Here is a 16,869-nt window from a genome sequence, read left to right as displayed (position 1 = left end):
ACCACAAGTAAGTCATCGTTTTCTGCTTTACATAACACCTAATTTCCCTGTGGTTTTCTTCCAGACATCACAAGAGGATGTGAGCAATTTTGATGAGGAGTTTACGACGGAGAAACCAGTCCTGACGCCGCCAAAAGACCCACGTAACCTTAACGACAATGACCAGTCTTTGTTTAAGGACTTCAACTACATGGCAGACTGGTGCTAGAGTGGCATAGTAGCATCAGGGTCGCCATCGGAGGTTGAACAATCTCAGTGGAGGACCACAGGTCTCAAGCATAATCTCATGGCAGAGGTCACCATGGCGGCAGAGTCCGAAGGGCTCCTAAGACTCAGAATGGCTGCCACAGCTGTTCTCCCACTGCCTCACACCAGCTTCCTACTCAGCAGCTTCAGGGACATTGAGAGCAGTATGGTGTAGTGGGGCAGCTTCACAGGTGTGCACTACTCTCGGCGCACTCTGGGCCTCGAGCATACCTGGGCTTGGCATGCGTGGACTGCTGCCACCTTGCCTTCCCAGTGGCTGGACAACAAGAATGCGGCTTCCTGTATGGCGGGATGGCGGCTTTATCTCGGTTGTACATACTTGTAGTTTCTTCCTCTTGAATTATTTTTTTTTATTTTTATTTTTTTGCTTTTGAATCTTACCATGAGAGGAGGTGTGCACAGGCAGCCTCCCCTCTGCAAGCAAGCCGTGCAGCCACATGGACTAACTTTCCTTCGCATCACTAATGGAGCACAGAGTGGTGGCCAAGGTAATGCATTCAGTGAGAATTTAAGTGGGTGTGGTGAATTGGTAGGTATGGGAGTGTGGAGTCCTGCCTTTGTCCTGGTCCTGTAGGCCCCACGAAGGCCCCATTGTCCTCTATGCCTTGTCATCTCGCTCTCCAATCAACGGGGCATCGTTGCAAAATGACAACAAAACTCCCGTCCAAATTTATTGTCCTTACTTGTGATATCCTGAGGCCTTTTCCTGTATGTTGTTATGTGGTGAAACCATTTTGAGACTGCACATAATGTTTATTGTGATAGCCTAGCATAATATTGTGTTCTCCCACACAAACACAAGTAATCGAGGAGAGTTCCTTCCAACCCTTTTCAATACTCAAATGTTTGTGGCAATTAGAGTCTTTATAAGATTGTTGGCCAATATCATCGTTGTGATTTTACAAATATTTATCATTTACCGTTTGTGCTGTAGTAGTTGTTATATGAACTGAAAGGAGAAACACATCAAATATAATCTTTAGCATAAAATCTAAAAAACTATGGATGCCGCTGTAACCAAGGAACAGGTAGTACAGGAGTGGATGGCAAGTCGCAGCTAATCAAGTGCAGCTGCGAGCTCATGAGAGCAACCTGCCCCAGGTTGCTGTTACTGCTTCAAAGGCCACAGTGGCTGTGGAACAGTGCAGTGGTGAGGACAATGAAGAAGAGGAAAAAAATATAAAAAGAAAGGAAAAAAAAAATCGCTGCAACAACCCTCTTGACTTTTGCATTCGTATCAGGATTTGCTTATTATTACGTGTCATTCATCCCCTTTTTCTCATTGTACAATATGTTCCCTACCCTAGGCACTGTGTAAATCTTTTCTGCCTTACACCCATTGTCCTCCTGTTCTCATCACACTCCATATCTTACCAAGTTCCAGTTCATCAGCCCTGTTGCCATCAGACGTCACCCGACTCCCAGGTCATCGTCACGTAAATCATCATCACCCGCCCTCGACTCATCCTCTCCTCTCAGAGATTCCTTTGTAGTCCCAGTACATCGTCATCCAGCCCCATGTCATGTTGATCATCACCTAGTCCTAATTCTTCACCCAGCCACACCCATTTCACCATCACCCCCGTCCCTGTTTAAGATCAAATATCCTTAAGTGTGTTAACCTGTTTTTCTTGTGTCACATGAATTGCTACTCATTCACCACCCTCCCTCCAAAGGTCACATGTAGATAAATTGCATTATAAGCAACAAGTGACCAATATCAAACACCCCCCATCCCCTCTCTCACCCTCCCCTAGCTCTTCATATTATCTCTCGTCCCCACCCCTAGTTTGACATGCCCTTGCCAATTCGCCTCTATCCCAGTCTCAACTCCTTCATAGCCTTGGCATGTTTGGAGCTACCCTTTTTATGATGTATTGAATTTATTAAGTTGTAGTCTTATGGAATACAATCAGAGCTGTCTATGATATTAAGTAGGTTGATAATAGGATCGTGTATGATACTAGAACTTGTGTTGTATTTGGTACGTTTGTAACTTATTTTTTTAGGTGAGTAATTACTACTACTACTACCACCTACAAAGAATCCTGCAGTAGGGTGAATTTGGAAAGGCATGTACAGTTGGCTAAGTACTTTGGTAAGGTTTAGTGAACACATTTGTAGCTATCATGTCTTCAATAAATTCATACGTTGATTACTTTGGCTTTCTTTTACCCAGTCGTTCTAAAAAGAAAAACAAAAAAAAATCCTGGCACTACAAACTTCCCAGAAAGAAAGAAAAGAAAGGAAAAAAAAAATAAAAAATAAATCTTTGCACTACGAACTTTCCAACCACTCCATACATTGATATTCCTCCCAAAATTCTAAGCACTCTTTTAAATCTATCCAAAAAGCCTCCCTTTCCTCTACACTCTTCTCACTACTAGGCCCATTTGCACTTACAAAAACTCACATCTCCCATCCCAGTTTCACCCTCATCCAAATTAAACTTGAAGAAACCTCCCTCCACTCCACCACACAGTTACCTATCTCTTCACTTATTGATATAGCCACCCCTTTCCTCCCCTGTCCTCTCCTCACTCCTGACACCTTCCCTGCTACACTTCCAAACTCAAACCCTTCCCTTTCAACTTGGTTTCACTTAATGTGAACACATCCATCTTCCTTCTCATAAACATACTACCTATCTCTTCCCTCTTACTCTCATCTATACCACACCCATGCACATTAAAGGACCCAAATCTTGTGGTTCTGGATGGAAATCTCCCAGACCCTCTTATGCCTTGACTTCTCATAGGGTTACAGGGAGCAGGGTACCTTGTCCCATCAATCTGTCCCACTTAGGTGCCTTCTTTCCTTCCCTTACCAAAGGGGACAGCCAAAGAGGAAAAAATATACTCGAAGAAGTGTTACAAGACAATTTTAAGAAGGAACAACATACATACATACATATACCAAGGCTTTTTCCCCCTTCCAAGGGAGGTAGCCAAAAAGGGAAAGGCATAAAAACACTCCCACCCATTTCATCCCTAAATACACTCCACACCCCTCCCACCCTTCCTCTCATCTGAGCACCTCCTGGATGACGGGTCATCCCTGCACCCTGCCCACCGCCCTGGGTCAGAAGCAGTGTCACAAGACACAGTACATCCACAGCGAGGCCGCTTCATTTAATCGGCGACCCCCCCTCTCCGTCCCCCTTTGCATATAAGGCGAGGACGGGGAGAAATCCCTTCGGGCTGCGTCAAAATTTACTCACACATACTACCCCACCCCCCACTTCCCCGCCCATTCCTCCTCATGCAGTCACAACATCATCCATATACAACCATTCTCCACTCACCTCTGTCTTCCGTCCTCTCCCTTCCTTCCTCAACAGACATTCCCCTCTTCCCCAAAGCCCCCTTCACCCCATCCATCCACCTCATCCTAGGACGTCCCCTCATGTTCACTCCCTCCACATCTGCTTTCCATACCTCTTTTACTAGTCTTTCTTCACTCATTCTTTCCATGTGTCCAAACCATCCTAATATTCTTTCATCAACCCTATCTCCCAAATCCTTTTTCACCCCTGTTCTCCTACTCACCTCCTCATTTCTCACTCTATCTAGCCTAGTAACCCCCACCATACTTCTCAGACACCTCATCTCAAACACATTCAAACTCCTTCTCTCTTCTTCTCTTATGTTCCACGTTTCTGCCCCATACAGTGCTGTTGGCACAATCACTCCTTCATACAGTCTCCTCTTCGCATCCATTCCCAAATGTCTATTCCTCATTACACTCTTTAAACCACCAAGGCATTTACTCGCTTCTCTCAATCTACATTCTACCTCCACCTTCACTCCACCTTTTCCTGCTACACTTGCACCCGAGTATCTAAAACTATCCACTTCCTCCAGTCGCTCTCCCTTAATGTTCACTTCCAGTCTACTGCCACTTTCACCCCTTGTACATCTCATCACCTTACTTTTACCCACATTTATCTTTAGCTTTCTTCTATCACATACTCTCCCAAACTCTGCCACCAGCTTCCTCAATCCCTCCTCTGACCCTGCCACAAGCGCAGTGTCGTCCGCAAACAACAGCTGGCTCACCTCCCACTTTTCTCCATTTTCTTTAACCATCTCCAATCCCTGACTCACTACCCTAGCATTCACCTCTCGCACCACCCCATCCATGTATAAGTTGAACAGCCAGGGCGACATAACGCATCCTTGACAACTCCCACCTTTACTTCAAACCACTCACTCTCTCCATTTCTAATCCTAACACATGCTCTACTACTCACATAAAAACTCTTGACAGCTCCCAAAAGCTTTCCTCCTATCCCATATATCTGCATAACCTCCCACAGTGCCTTTCTGTCTACCCTATCATAAGCCTTTTCCAGATCCATGAAAGCCCAAAAAACATCCTTCCCCTTTCCTATAGCTTTCTCACATATCTGTCTTACCACAAACATCTGATCTACACAACCTCTACCCGTCCTAAATCCACACTGTTCCTCACCAATTACTCCCTCTGTTCCTCTCCTAATCCTCTCAATTAAGATCCTCCCATAAGCCTTCCCTACTACACTCAACAGGCTAATCCCTCTGAAATTACTACATTCACACTTGTCCCCTTTTCCCTTGTAAAGAGGAACTATACAGGCACTACTCCAGTCCTCCGGTACTCTACCCTCTCTCCAGCAAACATTAAATAACCTCACCAACCAGTCCACCATCACTGCACCTCCCTTTTTCAGACATTCTGCATGACATCCATCCAGACCAGGTGCCTTACCTGCTTTCATCATCTTTACAGCTGCCTTCACCTCATCCTTCCTTATTTCTCCTCCATTCTCCTCACTCATCACTCTCATTTTCTTCGCATTTCCCACTGCAGCTATCTTTCCTTCCCTATCCTCCTTCACATTCAGCAACTCCCTAAAGTATTCTGCCCATCTTCCCCTCACTGCCATCTCTTCCATTATCAACTCTCCATCTGTACCTTTTACCTTTTCTTCCCTACTTGATTCGCCTCCTCTTCCTCTCTTAATTTCTTTCCAAAACATCTTTTTATTACTTTCAAAATTTTCTGTCATACTCCTACCCCATTTCACATCTGCTCTCCTCTTTGCCTCCTTTACCTTTTGCTTTACTTCTCTTTTCTTTTCTTTGTACGTCTCCAAAAGAGGACAGGGGAGTCATATGAGACGAAGGAACAACATAATGGAGGGATAGTTGCAGTACCCCTAGGTCTCTTTATCCAACACATGCTTTACTAAGAAAAGGGGTGAAAATGTGATTGTAGTACTTTTAGAGGGATCAGTTTGTTGAGTGTAGTTGGAAAAGCATATGGGAAGTTCATTACTAATAAGATTAGAAGAGGAACAGAGAGTAATTGTCGAGGATCAATGTAGGTTTAGGAAACGTAGAGGATATATGGATTATATTTTTGTGGTAAGGCAGAAGGAACAACATAATGGAGGGATAGTTGCAGTACCCCTAGGTCTCTTTATCCAACACATGCTTTACTAAGAAAAGGGGTGAAAATGTGATTGTAGTACTTTTAGAGGGATCAGTTTGTTGAGTGTAGTTGGAAAAGCATATGGGAAGTTCATTACTAATAAGATTAGAAGAGGAACAGAGAGTAATTGTCGAGGATCAATGTAGGTTTAGGAAACGTAGAGGACATATGGATTATATTTTTGTGGTAAGGCAGGTTTGTGAAAAGGTTTTGCAAAAGCTAAGGGTATTTTTTGGGCCTTTATGTATTTGAAAAACTTATGACACGGTAGGCAGAAATGTACTGTAAGAGGTGGTGCAGAAAAGCTGTTAAGAACAGTCAAGAGTTGTTATATGAGTAGTAGAGCCTGTGTTAAGATTAAAAAGAGAGAGCAAGTGGTTGGAGGTAAAGGTGGAGTTGCGTACGGACTGTGTCATGTTGCCATGGTTGTTCAATGTATACAAAGATGAGGTGTTACAGAAAGTAAATGTGATGGTAATGGGTAGGGGATTGGGAATAGTTAAAGATAGTGGAGAGATGTTGGGAGGTGAGCCAGTTGCTTGTAGATCACACTGCGCTTATGACAGGGTCAGAGGGGGGATTAAAGTAGTGACTGAGTTTGGGAAGATATGTAGGAGAAAGTTGAAGGTAATTGTGGGTAAAGTAAGGCAAGATGTACAGGGGAAGATAGCAGGAACTTGGAAGTCCTAAAGGTGAGAGGCTGGTGAGGAAGTGTATAGTTTTAGGTATTTGGGGTCATATGTGGCAGCAAATAGAGTAGTGAGGGCAAAGATAAACTGTAGATTGAGGGAAGCAGGTAAATGTCTTGGGGGATCAAAAAGTATCATGAGAAATAGCCATCTGGGAATGGATGCAAACATATTATATGAAGGGGTGATTGTGCCTACAATGCTGTACGACAGAGAGAAGTTTAATATGTTTTGGATGAAGTGTCTGAGAAGTATTGTAGGAGTTGCAAGGTTGGACAGAGTGAGAAATTAGGTGGAGGGAAGTATGGGTAGAAAGATTATTGGTTTGACCACACAGAAAGAATAAGTGAAGAAAATTTAGCAAAAGATGTGTGAAAGGCAGAGGCGGATGAAGTAAACTTGAGGGGGCAACCAAGGATGAGATTGATGGATAGGGTGAAGCAGATTTTTGTGCAAGAGGGGAATGTCTGCTGAGCAAGGAAGGGAGAAGGCAGGGGATATGGGTTATTGGAGAATGGTTGTGTATGGATGATGTTTTTGACACAGCCCAAAGGGATTTCTCCCTCTCGTCTCTATTTTCCACATGAGGGGACATGGAGGGGGTCACTGTGGAAGTGATACAGCCCTCCTATGGATGTGCTGTGTCTTGCTGCATTGCCTCTGACTCTGGTAGTGGGCAGGAGACAGGAATGACCATCCATAAGGAGTTAAGATAAGAGGGAAAGAAGGGTGTTGAATGGTAGTGGTATGGGTGCATGCCTTTGACTTGGCTACCTTCCTTATAAGGGGGAAGAAGGCCTTGGTGTGCAGATTGTGATTTTGTTTACCATAAGTATGTTTTTTGTCTTTAGTTTTAGTTCTGCTTTACAAAGGAAAAGAGGACAAATGTAATAGTTTATTGAGTGTTGTTGGGAAGGCTTATGGGAGGGTTTTAATTCAGAGGATCAGCTGAGGAACAGAGGGAGTAATTGGTGAGGAATAGTGTAGAGGTTGCATGGATCAGATTTTTGTGGTAAGGCAAATATGTGAGAAAGCTTCACCAAAAAGTAAGGATGTTTTTTGGGACTTTATGGATTTGGAAAAGGCTTATCACAGGGTAAACAGGAAGGCACTGTAAGAGGTAGTGCAGTATATGGGATTGGGGGAAAGCTGTTAAGGGTACTCAAGAGTTTTTACAAGAGTAAATCCTGTGTTAGAAGTAGAAATGGAGAGAGCAAGTAGTTTGAGATAAAGGTGGGACTGCATCAAGAATGTGTTGTGTTGCCATGGCTGTTCAATGTTTACATGGATGGGGTGGTGCAAAAGGTAAAAACCACGTGGGCCTTGCTTTGCGTATCATTGGAGGGTAATATACATACCTTAGGTCAGGTCATTTGGGGGCGAGGGTCCAACAGTCAGGTCAGCGATCTGGAAGAAATGCATAGCAATCTAACTGATCTAATTATTAATGCACAAAACACATTTATCCCCCTAAAGTCAATAAGGAAAAATAGTAATACTCCTAAATGGATGACTGACAGATTGAAACATGAGATCGGAATGAAAAGAGGACTTTACGTAAAAATAAAAAACGGGGAATCACACCTTAGATCAAGATATAACGAAATGGCAAAGCAGGTTAAAAGGAATACACGTACAGTGAAACGTAATTATGAAATCAAGGTTGCCAGTCGAGCAAAATCCAACCCAAAGGGTTTCTTTCACCTCTATAGAACAAAAAATAAAGAAAGAATAGGACCAATTAAAAACGATGAAAATGTCATGATAGAATCGGAGGAAAAAATGAGTGAGGAGTTTAACAATTATTTTCTATCGGTGTTTACTAATGAGAGGTTAGATAAAGTACCTGACTGTGATCCGATTTACAGAGGGGATGAAGAAAGCAGTCTAATATTGGCATTAGTAAAGAAGTAGTAGTCAAGCAGATTGAAAGACTTAAAGCTACAAAATCTCCAAGTCCAGACGAAATTTTTCCAAGAATGCTTAAGGAGTGTAAATTTGAAATCTGCGACCAGTTAACTGAAATATTCAATAAATCGGTAGACACTGGTTTTGTGCCAACTGCTTGGAGGCAGGCAAACATTGTTCCTGTTTTTAAGAAGGGAGATAGATCATCTATATGCAACTACAGGCCAATCAGTTTGACATCGGTTATAGGAAAAAATGCTTGAATCAATAATAGTAAATAGACTCAGTGAACACATCGAAGGGCATAATTTAATTCGTGATTCACAGCATGGTTTCTCCAAGGGTAAGTCATGTATGACTAATCTTCTATCCTTTTACACTAAAGTATATAAGGCGTCAGATAACAATTAAAATTACGATATTATTTACCTTGACATTAGCAAAGCATTCGACAAGGTGCCACACCAGAGACTACTAAATAAAATCAAAGCCCATGGCATAGGAGGAAAAGTGTTAGAATGGATTAGTAACAGAAAACAGCGGGTCACCATAAATGGAATAAAATCTAGGTGGGGCAATGTTACTAGCAGGGTCCCCCAGGGCTCGATTTTGGGTCCCTTGTTGTTCATTATGTACATAAACGACTTAGACGATGGGATAAATAGTGATGTTAGTAAGTTTGCGGATGACACTAAAATAGGACGGCTAATTAGGTCAGGAGACGACACAGATATTCTGCAGGATGATCTTAATAAATTGTTAACATGGTCGGTGAAATGGTAAATGAACTTCAATATCTCTAAGTGCAGCGTGTTAAACGTAGGGCTACACAACCCTGAAAATAGATACAGCTTAGATAACACATTTTTAGAAAAATCTGAGTGCGAGAGGGACTTGGGAGTTCTGGTGAGTCCGGACCTTAAAACCAGGAAGCAGTGCATTAGTGCCAGAAATAAAGCTAACAGAGCATTAGGTTTCATTGCTAGGACGGTAACGAATAGAAATGCAGAGGTAATTATTAAACTCTATCTAGCGATAGTTAAACCCATCCTTGACTATGCGGTACAGTTTTGGTCTCCGTCCTACAGAATGGACATAAATTCACTAGAATCAGCACAGAGAAGAATGACCAAAATGATACATGGACTCGGAAATTTGCCTTACGAAGAGAGGCTTAGGCACCTAAACTTACACTCTCTGGAAAGACGCAGAGTGCGGAGTAATCTAATAGAAGTGATCAAGTGGATCAAAGGCTATAACAAGGGTGATGCAAACAAGGTCATCATAATAAAACAACAGAACAGGACTCGCAGTAATGGGTATAAACTGGACAAATTTAGATTTAAGAAGGAAATAGGCAAGAATTGGTTTACTAATAGGGTGGTCTATGAATGGAATAAACTTAGTAACCATGTAGTAAACGCTGAAACTATCAGTTGTTTAAAAAAAAAATGATTATACAACTTTATGGATGGGGATGACAGGTGGTGATGGATACGGAGCTGCCTAGTGTAGGCCTTATGGTCTCTTGCAGTCTCCTTTATTCTTATGTTCTCATACTCTTATCACCTTCTCCACTGAGATTAATGAAATAGTCTCGCAAAAGAAAGAATGAAAGGGAAAATAACAACGATGGCGGAGGGAACCTAAGAGGGTGAGTTTTATAATGAATTACGATGAATTTATGATGAACTTTTATGATGAATTATGATCAGGGGTACGTCGTGTATGTCAACAATTGGTATATGTTCCCGGCCTTATTCGACTACCTGCAGGCTTGAAGGACTGGTGCTGTCGAAACTGCCTGTTGGTACTGGCAGTTTGTGTCTACGGACCTCAGGGTGGAGAGGAAAGAGGACGTAGACCACAGAAGCTCTGTCACTGGAATGTTGAGGGACAAGAGGACAGTCACCATGGTAACCACAACCCACACGTCGGGCATGGTAGATGTAGTAAGGGATGGCAAGGTGCTCCAGAAGCCACAATGTGTCACCGAATACACTCAGTATAAAAAGGATATCGATCTTGGTGACCAGCTGGCCTGATCATATCTTTCTGTCAGGCAAAGGTGGAAGTGGTACAAAAAAAAAATTGTTTTATAGATGTGTAACGTGGGAACACTGAATTGCCACACAATATATAAAACACTGGGTCACACAGGGGGAACAGTGTTACATCTGCTTGAACCTGGCATCGAGGATGGTAGCGAGTTGAAAGCAGGTCCTAAAGGAGAGAGGCTGGAGTAGGTGGATAGTTTTAGGTATTCTGGATCATATGTTGCAGGAAAGGGAGGGAATGAAAATTGTTATGAAAAATAGGCATTTGGGAATGGATGAAAGATTATATAAAAGGGTGATTGTGCTGATGGCATTGTATGAGGCAGACTTGAAATTTACCAGAGGCAAGGAGGAAAAAATTAAATGTGTTTGAGGTGAAATGTGTCATATAGTGAAACAACGCCTACACCAACCTTTACCACGTGGTCCAGAATTCCCAGGGAGGGCTGCCACTTGACCAGGACGATTCGTTGTCACGGCAACCGCACAGCACACAAAGTTGTACCACGTGGGCCTACCCTGAGGAGCGTCACGAAAATGCCCGCCAAGGACGCACACAAAGCTAAAACCACGTGGGCCAGAGGTGCCACGCCGTGCCACACGGGCTGACCGGCTTGGAAGAAGAGGACGTGATTCAAGTCCTGACCGCAGGCCGGTGTCCCAGGGCCTATGGGTAATTTCGATGTCACGTCAGTGCCCACGCATGCACAGTACAACCCTCTTCGATTCTCCTCCCCCTCCCAGCTCTACAGAGGGAGGGCACTGGATCTTGAGAGCACTGTGTGATGGGCCACCCTTCAAGGCAGACAAAGGGGCACTTCAGCACCCGACTGGATCAAAGGAACTTGGCACTCGACCCAAGAGGAGGAGATCAGAGAAACGAAGCTATGGAAGGATTCTTCAGCCGCCCCAACAGGGAAGTGTATTTGGCAATTATACATACATACATACATATACCAAGGCTTTTTCCCCCTTACAAGGGAGGTAGCCAAAAAGGGAAAGGCATAAAATCATTTCCACACATTCCATCCCTGAATACACTCCACACCCCTCCACCCTCCCTCTTATCTGAGCACCTCCTTGATGACGGGTCATCCCTGCACCTTGTCCACTGCCCTGGGTCAGAAGCAGTGTCGCAAGACACAGCACATCCACAGCAAGGCCGCTTCATTAAATCGGCGACCCCCCCTCTCCGTCCCCCCATTGCATTAAAGGAGAGGACGGGGAGAAATCCCTTTGGGCTGCGTCAAATTTTGCTCACACATACTACCTCACTCCCCACCCCCTTGCCCATTCCACCTCATGCAATCACAACATCATCCATATACAACCATTCTCCATTCACCCATCTTCTGTCCTCTCCCGTCCTTCCTAAACAGACATTCCCCTCTTCCCCAAAGCCCCCTTCACCTCATCCTAGGACGTCCTCATGTTCACTCTCTCCACATCTGCCTTCCATACCTCTTTTACTAGTCTTTCTTCACTCATGCTTTCCATGTGTCCAAACCATCCTAATATTCTTTCATCAACCCTATCTCCCAGCTCCTTTTCCACCCCTGTTCTCCTCCTCAACTCCTCATTTCTCACTCTATCTATAGAGCCTAGTAACCCCCATCATACTTCTCAGACACCTCATCTCAAACTCCTTCTCTCTTCTTCTCTTATGTTCCATGTTTCTGCCCCATACAGTGCTGTTGGCACAATCACTCCTTCATACAGTCTCCTCTTAGCATCCATTCCCAAATGTCTATTCCTCATTACACTCTTCAATCCACCAAGGCATTTACTCGCCTCTCTCAATCTACATTCTACCTCCACCTTCACTCCACCTTTTCCTGCCACATTTGCACCCAAGTATCTAAAACTATCCACTTCCTCCAGTTGCTCTCCCTTAATGCTCACTTCCAGTCTACTGCCACTTTCACCCCTTGTACATCTCATCACCTTACTTTTACCCACATTTATCTTTAGCTTTCTTCTATCACATACTCTCCCACCAACTTCCTCAATCCCTCCTCCGATCCTGCTACAAGCGCAGTGTCGTCCGCAAACAACAGGTGGCTCACCTCCCACTTTTCTCCATTTTCTTTAACCATCTCCAATCCCTTGCCTACTACCCTTGCATTTACCTCTCGCACCACCCCATCCATGTATAAGTTGAACAGCCAGGGCGACATAACGCATCCTTGACGAAGTTCCACCTTTACCTCGAACCACTCACTCTCTCCATTTCCAATCCTGACACAAGCTCTACTACTCTCATAAAAACTCTTGACAGCTCCTAGAAGCTTTCCTCCTATCCCATATATCTGCATAACCTCCCACAGTGCCTTTCTGTCTACCCTATCATAAGCCTTTTCCAGATCCATAAAAGCCCAAAAAACATCCTTCCCCTTTCCTATAGCTTTCTCACATATCTGTCTTACCACAAAGATCTGATCTACACAACCTCTACCTGTCCTAAATCCACACTGTTCCTCACCAATTACTCCTTCTGTTCCTCTCCTAATCCTCTCAATCAAGATCCTCCCATAAGCCTTCCCAACTACACTTAACAAGCTAATCCCTCTGAAACTACTACATTCACACTTGTCCCCTTTTCTCTTGTAAAGAGGAACTATACAGGCACTCCTCCAGTCCTCCGGCACTCTACCCTCTCTCCAGCAAACATTAAATAACCTCATCAGCCAGTCCACCATCACTGTACCTCCCTTTTTCAGACATTCTGCATGGCATCCATCCAGACCAGATGCCTTACCTGCTTTCATCATCTTAACAACTGCCTTCACCTCATCCTTCCTTATTTCTCCTCACTCATCACTCTCATTTTCTTCGCATTTCCCACTGCAGCTATCTTTCCTTCCCTATCCTCCTTCACATTTAGCAACTCCCTAAAATATTCTGCCCATCTTCCCCTTACTGCCTTCTCTTCCATTATCATCTCTCCATCTGTACCTTTTAGCTTTTCTTCTCTACTTGATTTGCCTTCTCTTCCTCTCTTAATTTCTTTCCAAAACATCTTTTTATTACTTTCAAAATTTTCTGTCATACTCTTACCCCATTTCACATCTGCTCACCCTATTTTGTAACCAATCTGTGAAAGCTCGCTTCTTCTCTTCTACAACGTTCTTTGTTTCCTCATCCCACCATTCACTACCCTTTCTTCTATTTCCCCCTGTCCTTCTTGTTCCACACACCATCCTTGCACACTTTATGACTCCCTCCTTGAACCGTCCTCCTCCACACCCAGCTCTACTCTATCCTTTACTCCCTCCCACTCCTTCAGCTTCTTTCCATACTCCTTCTCCTTTTCATTCAAAGAGTTCACTCTAAGAACCTCCCTACCTTTTGTCCCTTTCCTCTTTCTCCATCTATCCTCCACTCTCAACTTACCTTCCACTAAAAAATTATCTGATATTCCCCCACCCTCTCCCCTTAGCACATGTACATCCCTAACTCTTCCTATCATAATCCTATTTACCACTACATAATCCATTAGCGCTCTATCTACCACCCTTCCCTCCACCACCCTCTCCCATGTGTACTTATGCTTGACTTTCTTCCGAAACACTGTATTTGCTATCATCAACTCTCTTTCTAGACACATTTCCACCATCAACTCTCCACTACGATTCTTTCCTGGAACTCCACATTTCCCAACCACTCCATCGACTGGACCATTTCCTACCCTAGCATTAAGGTCTCCCAGTACTATTACATTGACATTTCTTCCTAAATCCTCTATGCACTCATTTAAATCTATCCAAAAGGCCTCCCTTTCTTCTACACTTTTCTCACTGCTAGGCCCATATGCACTTACAAAGACCCACATCTCCTTTTCCAGTTTCACCTTCATCCACATTATCCTTGAGGAAACCTCCTTCCACTCCACTACCCGTTTACCTATCTCTTCACTTACTAGAATAGCCACCCCTTCCCTCCCTCGCCCTCTCTTCACTCCTGATAACCTCCCAAACTTACACTCACCCTTCCCTTTCAACTTAGTTTCACTCAAAGCCAACACATCCATCTTTCTTCTCACAAACATACTACCTATCTCTTCCCTTTTACTCTCATCTGTACCACATCCACGCACATTAAAAGACCCAAACCTTAGGGTGCTGGTCCGAGAACTTCCAGACCCTCTTATGCCTTCTCTTCTTTGTTTAGGAATGTCCCCTTTCTTCTCGCCTCTTACGATCTAAGTGGGAATACTTGGTGGCAGTATTCTTTTCCCCCATCACAGAAAAAGAATACTCAGAGAAATGGTACAGGACAGCAACAAGAGGTTGGGGGACAGCATAACGGAGGGACAGTCGTAGTATAAAAGTGTCATCATTTCTCTATGAACAGAGTTTTCCTCTATCATAGACAAAATGATGTGTGGCTCTGGTCCGTAGGGGCGCCCCATATAGACCCTAAAGTATCAACTGCATGCTACTTTGCCACAATAACAAGCAGCCAATACCCCAGACGGGTATAATTGTTGTTTGCTAATGCCATCACACTGGTCCATGTGTTGGTATTAATTATTTGTTGAGTTAGGATAGCTGTGATATCGTTAATCCAATAAAACCATCTTAGTGGTGATCTGTGTTTCACTCTCGTGCCCTTCTTCTCAATATACCGAGTACATACCTATTTGTACCCCCTATGACAAAATGTCTGAGAAGTATGGTAGAATTTACAAGGATTGATAGAGTAAGAAACAAGGTGAGGAGGAAAGTAGGGGTGGAAAAGGAGATGACAGATATGGCTGATGAATGATTATTGGGATGGTTTGAACACATGGAAAGATGAGTGAAGAAAAATTAGTAAAAGAGGTGTGGAAGGCAGAGGTGGAGGGAGTGAACTTGAGGGGACGACCAAGGATGAGATGGATGGATGGGGCGAGATGAGCTTTGAGCAAGGTGGGAATGTCTGTTGAGCTGGGAAGGGAGAAGGCAGGAGATATGGATGAGTGGAGAATGGCTGTGTATAGACGATACTGTGATGCAAGGATGGGAGGGGGCAGTAGGGAGTAGTCGAAGCATGCCGACGGGAGGCCTTTTGGTCCATATCTAGGTCGCATGAGAAAAAATCATAATGATGATAAATCAATGAATAAAAACTATAATAATGTAAACAACAAATAAAATACATCCATAACTGCATATGTATAATGAGATAATAAACAAACAGGTAGTTATGTATATTTTGATGCAGCCCTTAGGGATTTCTCCCTGTACACTCTTTCTCTGCATGAGGGGATATTGCTGATTAATTAAAGCAGCCTTACTATGGATGTATTGTTTTACTGCACTGCTTCTGACCCAAGGTAGGGAGTGGATACAGGGATGACGAGAACCTCAGATGAGAGGGATGAAAGGGTGGTGGTTAGGACTGGAATAAGTGGGAGTGGGTACTTACCTTTTGACTTAGCTATCTTCTTTATAAGGGGAAAAACCCTTGTATATGTATATAGATAGCATCTAATAAAGTTATGGACCAAAAGGTCCCCTGTCAGTATGCTTTTCCTTTTTAATCCTTTAACTAATTCATGACTGATCCATAGGGTGTCACCGAATTCCCTAATATATGGATTGTTTAAACATGAAGTCAATAACCCCAAACAAGGAAGCCTGGCTGAGTGTTTCTTACGACACCATCTTCCGTGCTGAAAGGGTTGCTGGTAACTTTTCCGTTCTCTTTCCAGATATTCACCTAATGTCGTGCTTTCTGTCAATTTCCACGGATTCTACGAGGAATTCATGTCTTCTTTTATTTGTATTTTTCTTTCTGTGTTCCCCGCACCCCCACAAAATTTTCTGGGTTTCTTTGGGATTGTGAGGATCAATTTAAAAACGGTCACATAGAAAAAATCTTTAATTTTCAAAAATCCTTAACAACTGTATTTTAAAACCTTTTCTTTTGTCTCTCTCTTTTACACCTGTTACTTATTAATTAAGGAATGTCATGCCTACTCCAAACAAGAGTTTAACAAAAGAACAAGTGTTGTGACAAAGATAACAATTTGTAGGTGCCTCCCCTCCTCTGACACACAGAGAGAGAGAGAGAGAGAGAGAGAGAGAGAGAGAGAGAGAGAGAGATAGAGACAGACAGAGAGAGAGAGACAGAGTGAAAGAGACAGACAGAGTGAGACAGATAGAGAGCGAGACAGAGACAGAGTGAGGCTGAGAGAGAGATAGAGTCAGACAGTGAGAGAAATATTGACAGAAAGAGAAAGTGATGGAGAAGAGATAATTTATTTTCACTGGCTAAGCACTTACCTATCCACTATATCCTGCCTATTGTTGAATTTCCTAAATATTATTGTATAAACATAATACCTCAGAGAAGAATAAAATTTCTTTTTAAGGACAAATCACAATACTGAGTTCATGCCTAAATTTGATGGGTTACAGGAGTTTTTTTTCACTTGGGTCAAGCACTATGAAAAAGAGACCAAAGGGATGTTTTCTGATAAAGTCCAC

At 43.3% G+C, this 16,869-nt stretch overlaps 1 protein-coding gene across 12 annotated transcripts in view; it reads left to right on the top strand.

The window, feature by feature from the left end:
- Positions 1–2,425, top strand: part of Pkn (serine/threonine-protein kinase N) — a 365,893-nt gene extending 363,468 nt beyond the window's left edge. For all 12 annotated transcript variants that reach the window (XM_076198503.1, XM_076198501.1, XM_076198504.1 and 9 more), the window contains one exon: positions 65–2,425. In XM_076198503.1, coding sequence (XP_076054618.1) covers positions 65–208 — 144 coding nt within the window. In that variant the 3' untranslated portion in view covers positions 209–2,425. The remainder of the gene's footprint in view (positions 1–64) is intronic.
- The last annotated feature ends 14,444 nt before the right edge of the window (positions 2,426–16,869 follow it).

This window comes from Oratosquilla oratoria, chromosome 15 (genome assembly GCF_046742065.1).
Source record: "Oratosquilla oratoria isolate Oo_2021 chromosome 15, ASM4674206v1, whole genome shotgun sequence".
NCBI lineage: Eukaryota > Metazoa > Arthropoda > Malacostraca > Stomatopoda > Squillidae > Oratosquilla > Oratosquilla oratoria.
Note: the sequence above shows the minus strand (reverse complement) of the source record. Positions and strands in the feature narration are given on the sequence as shown.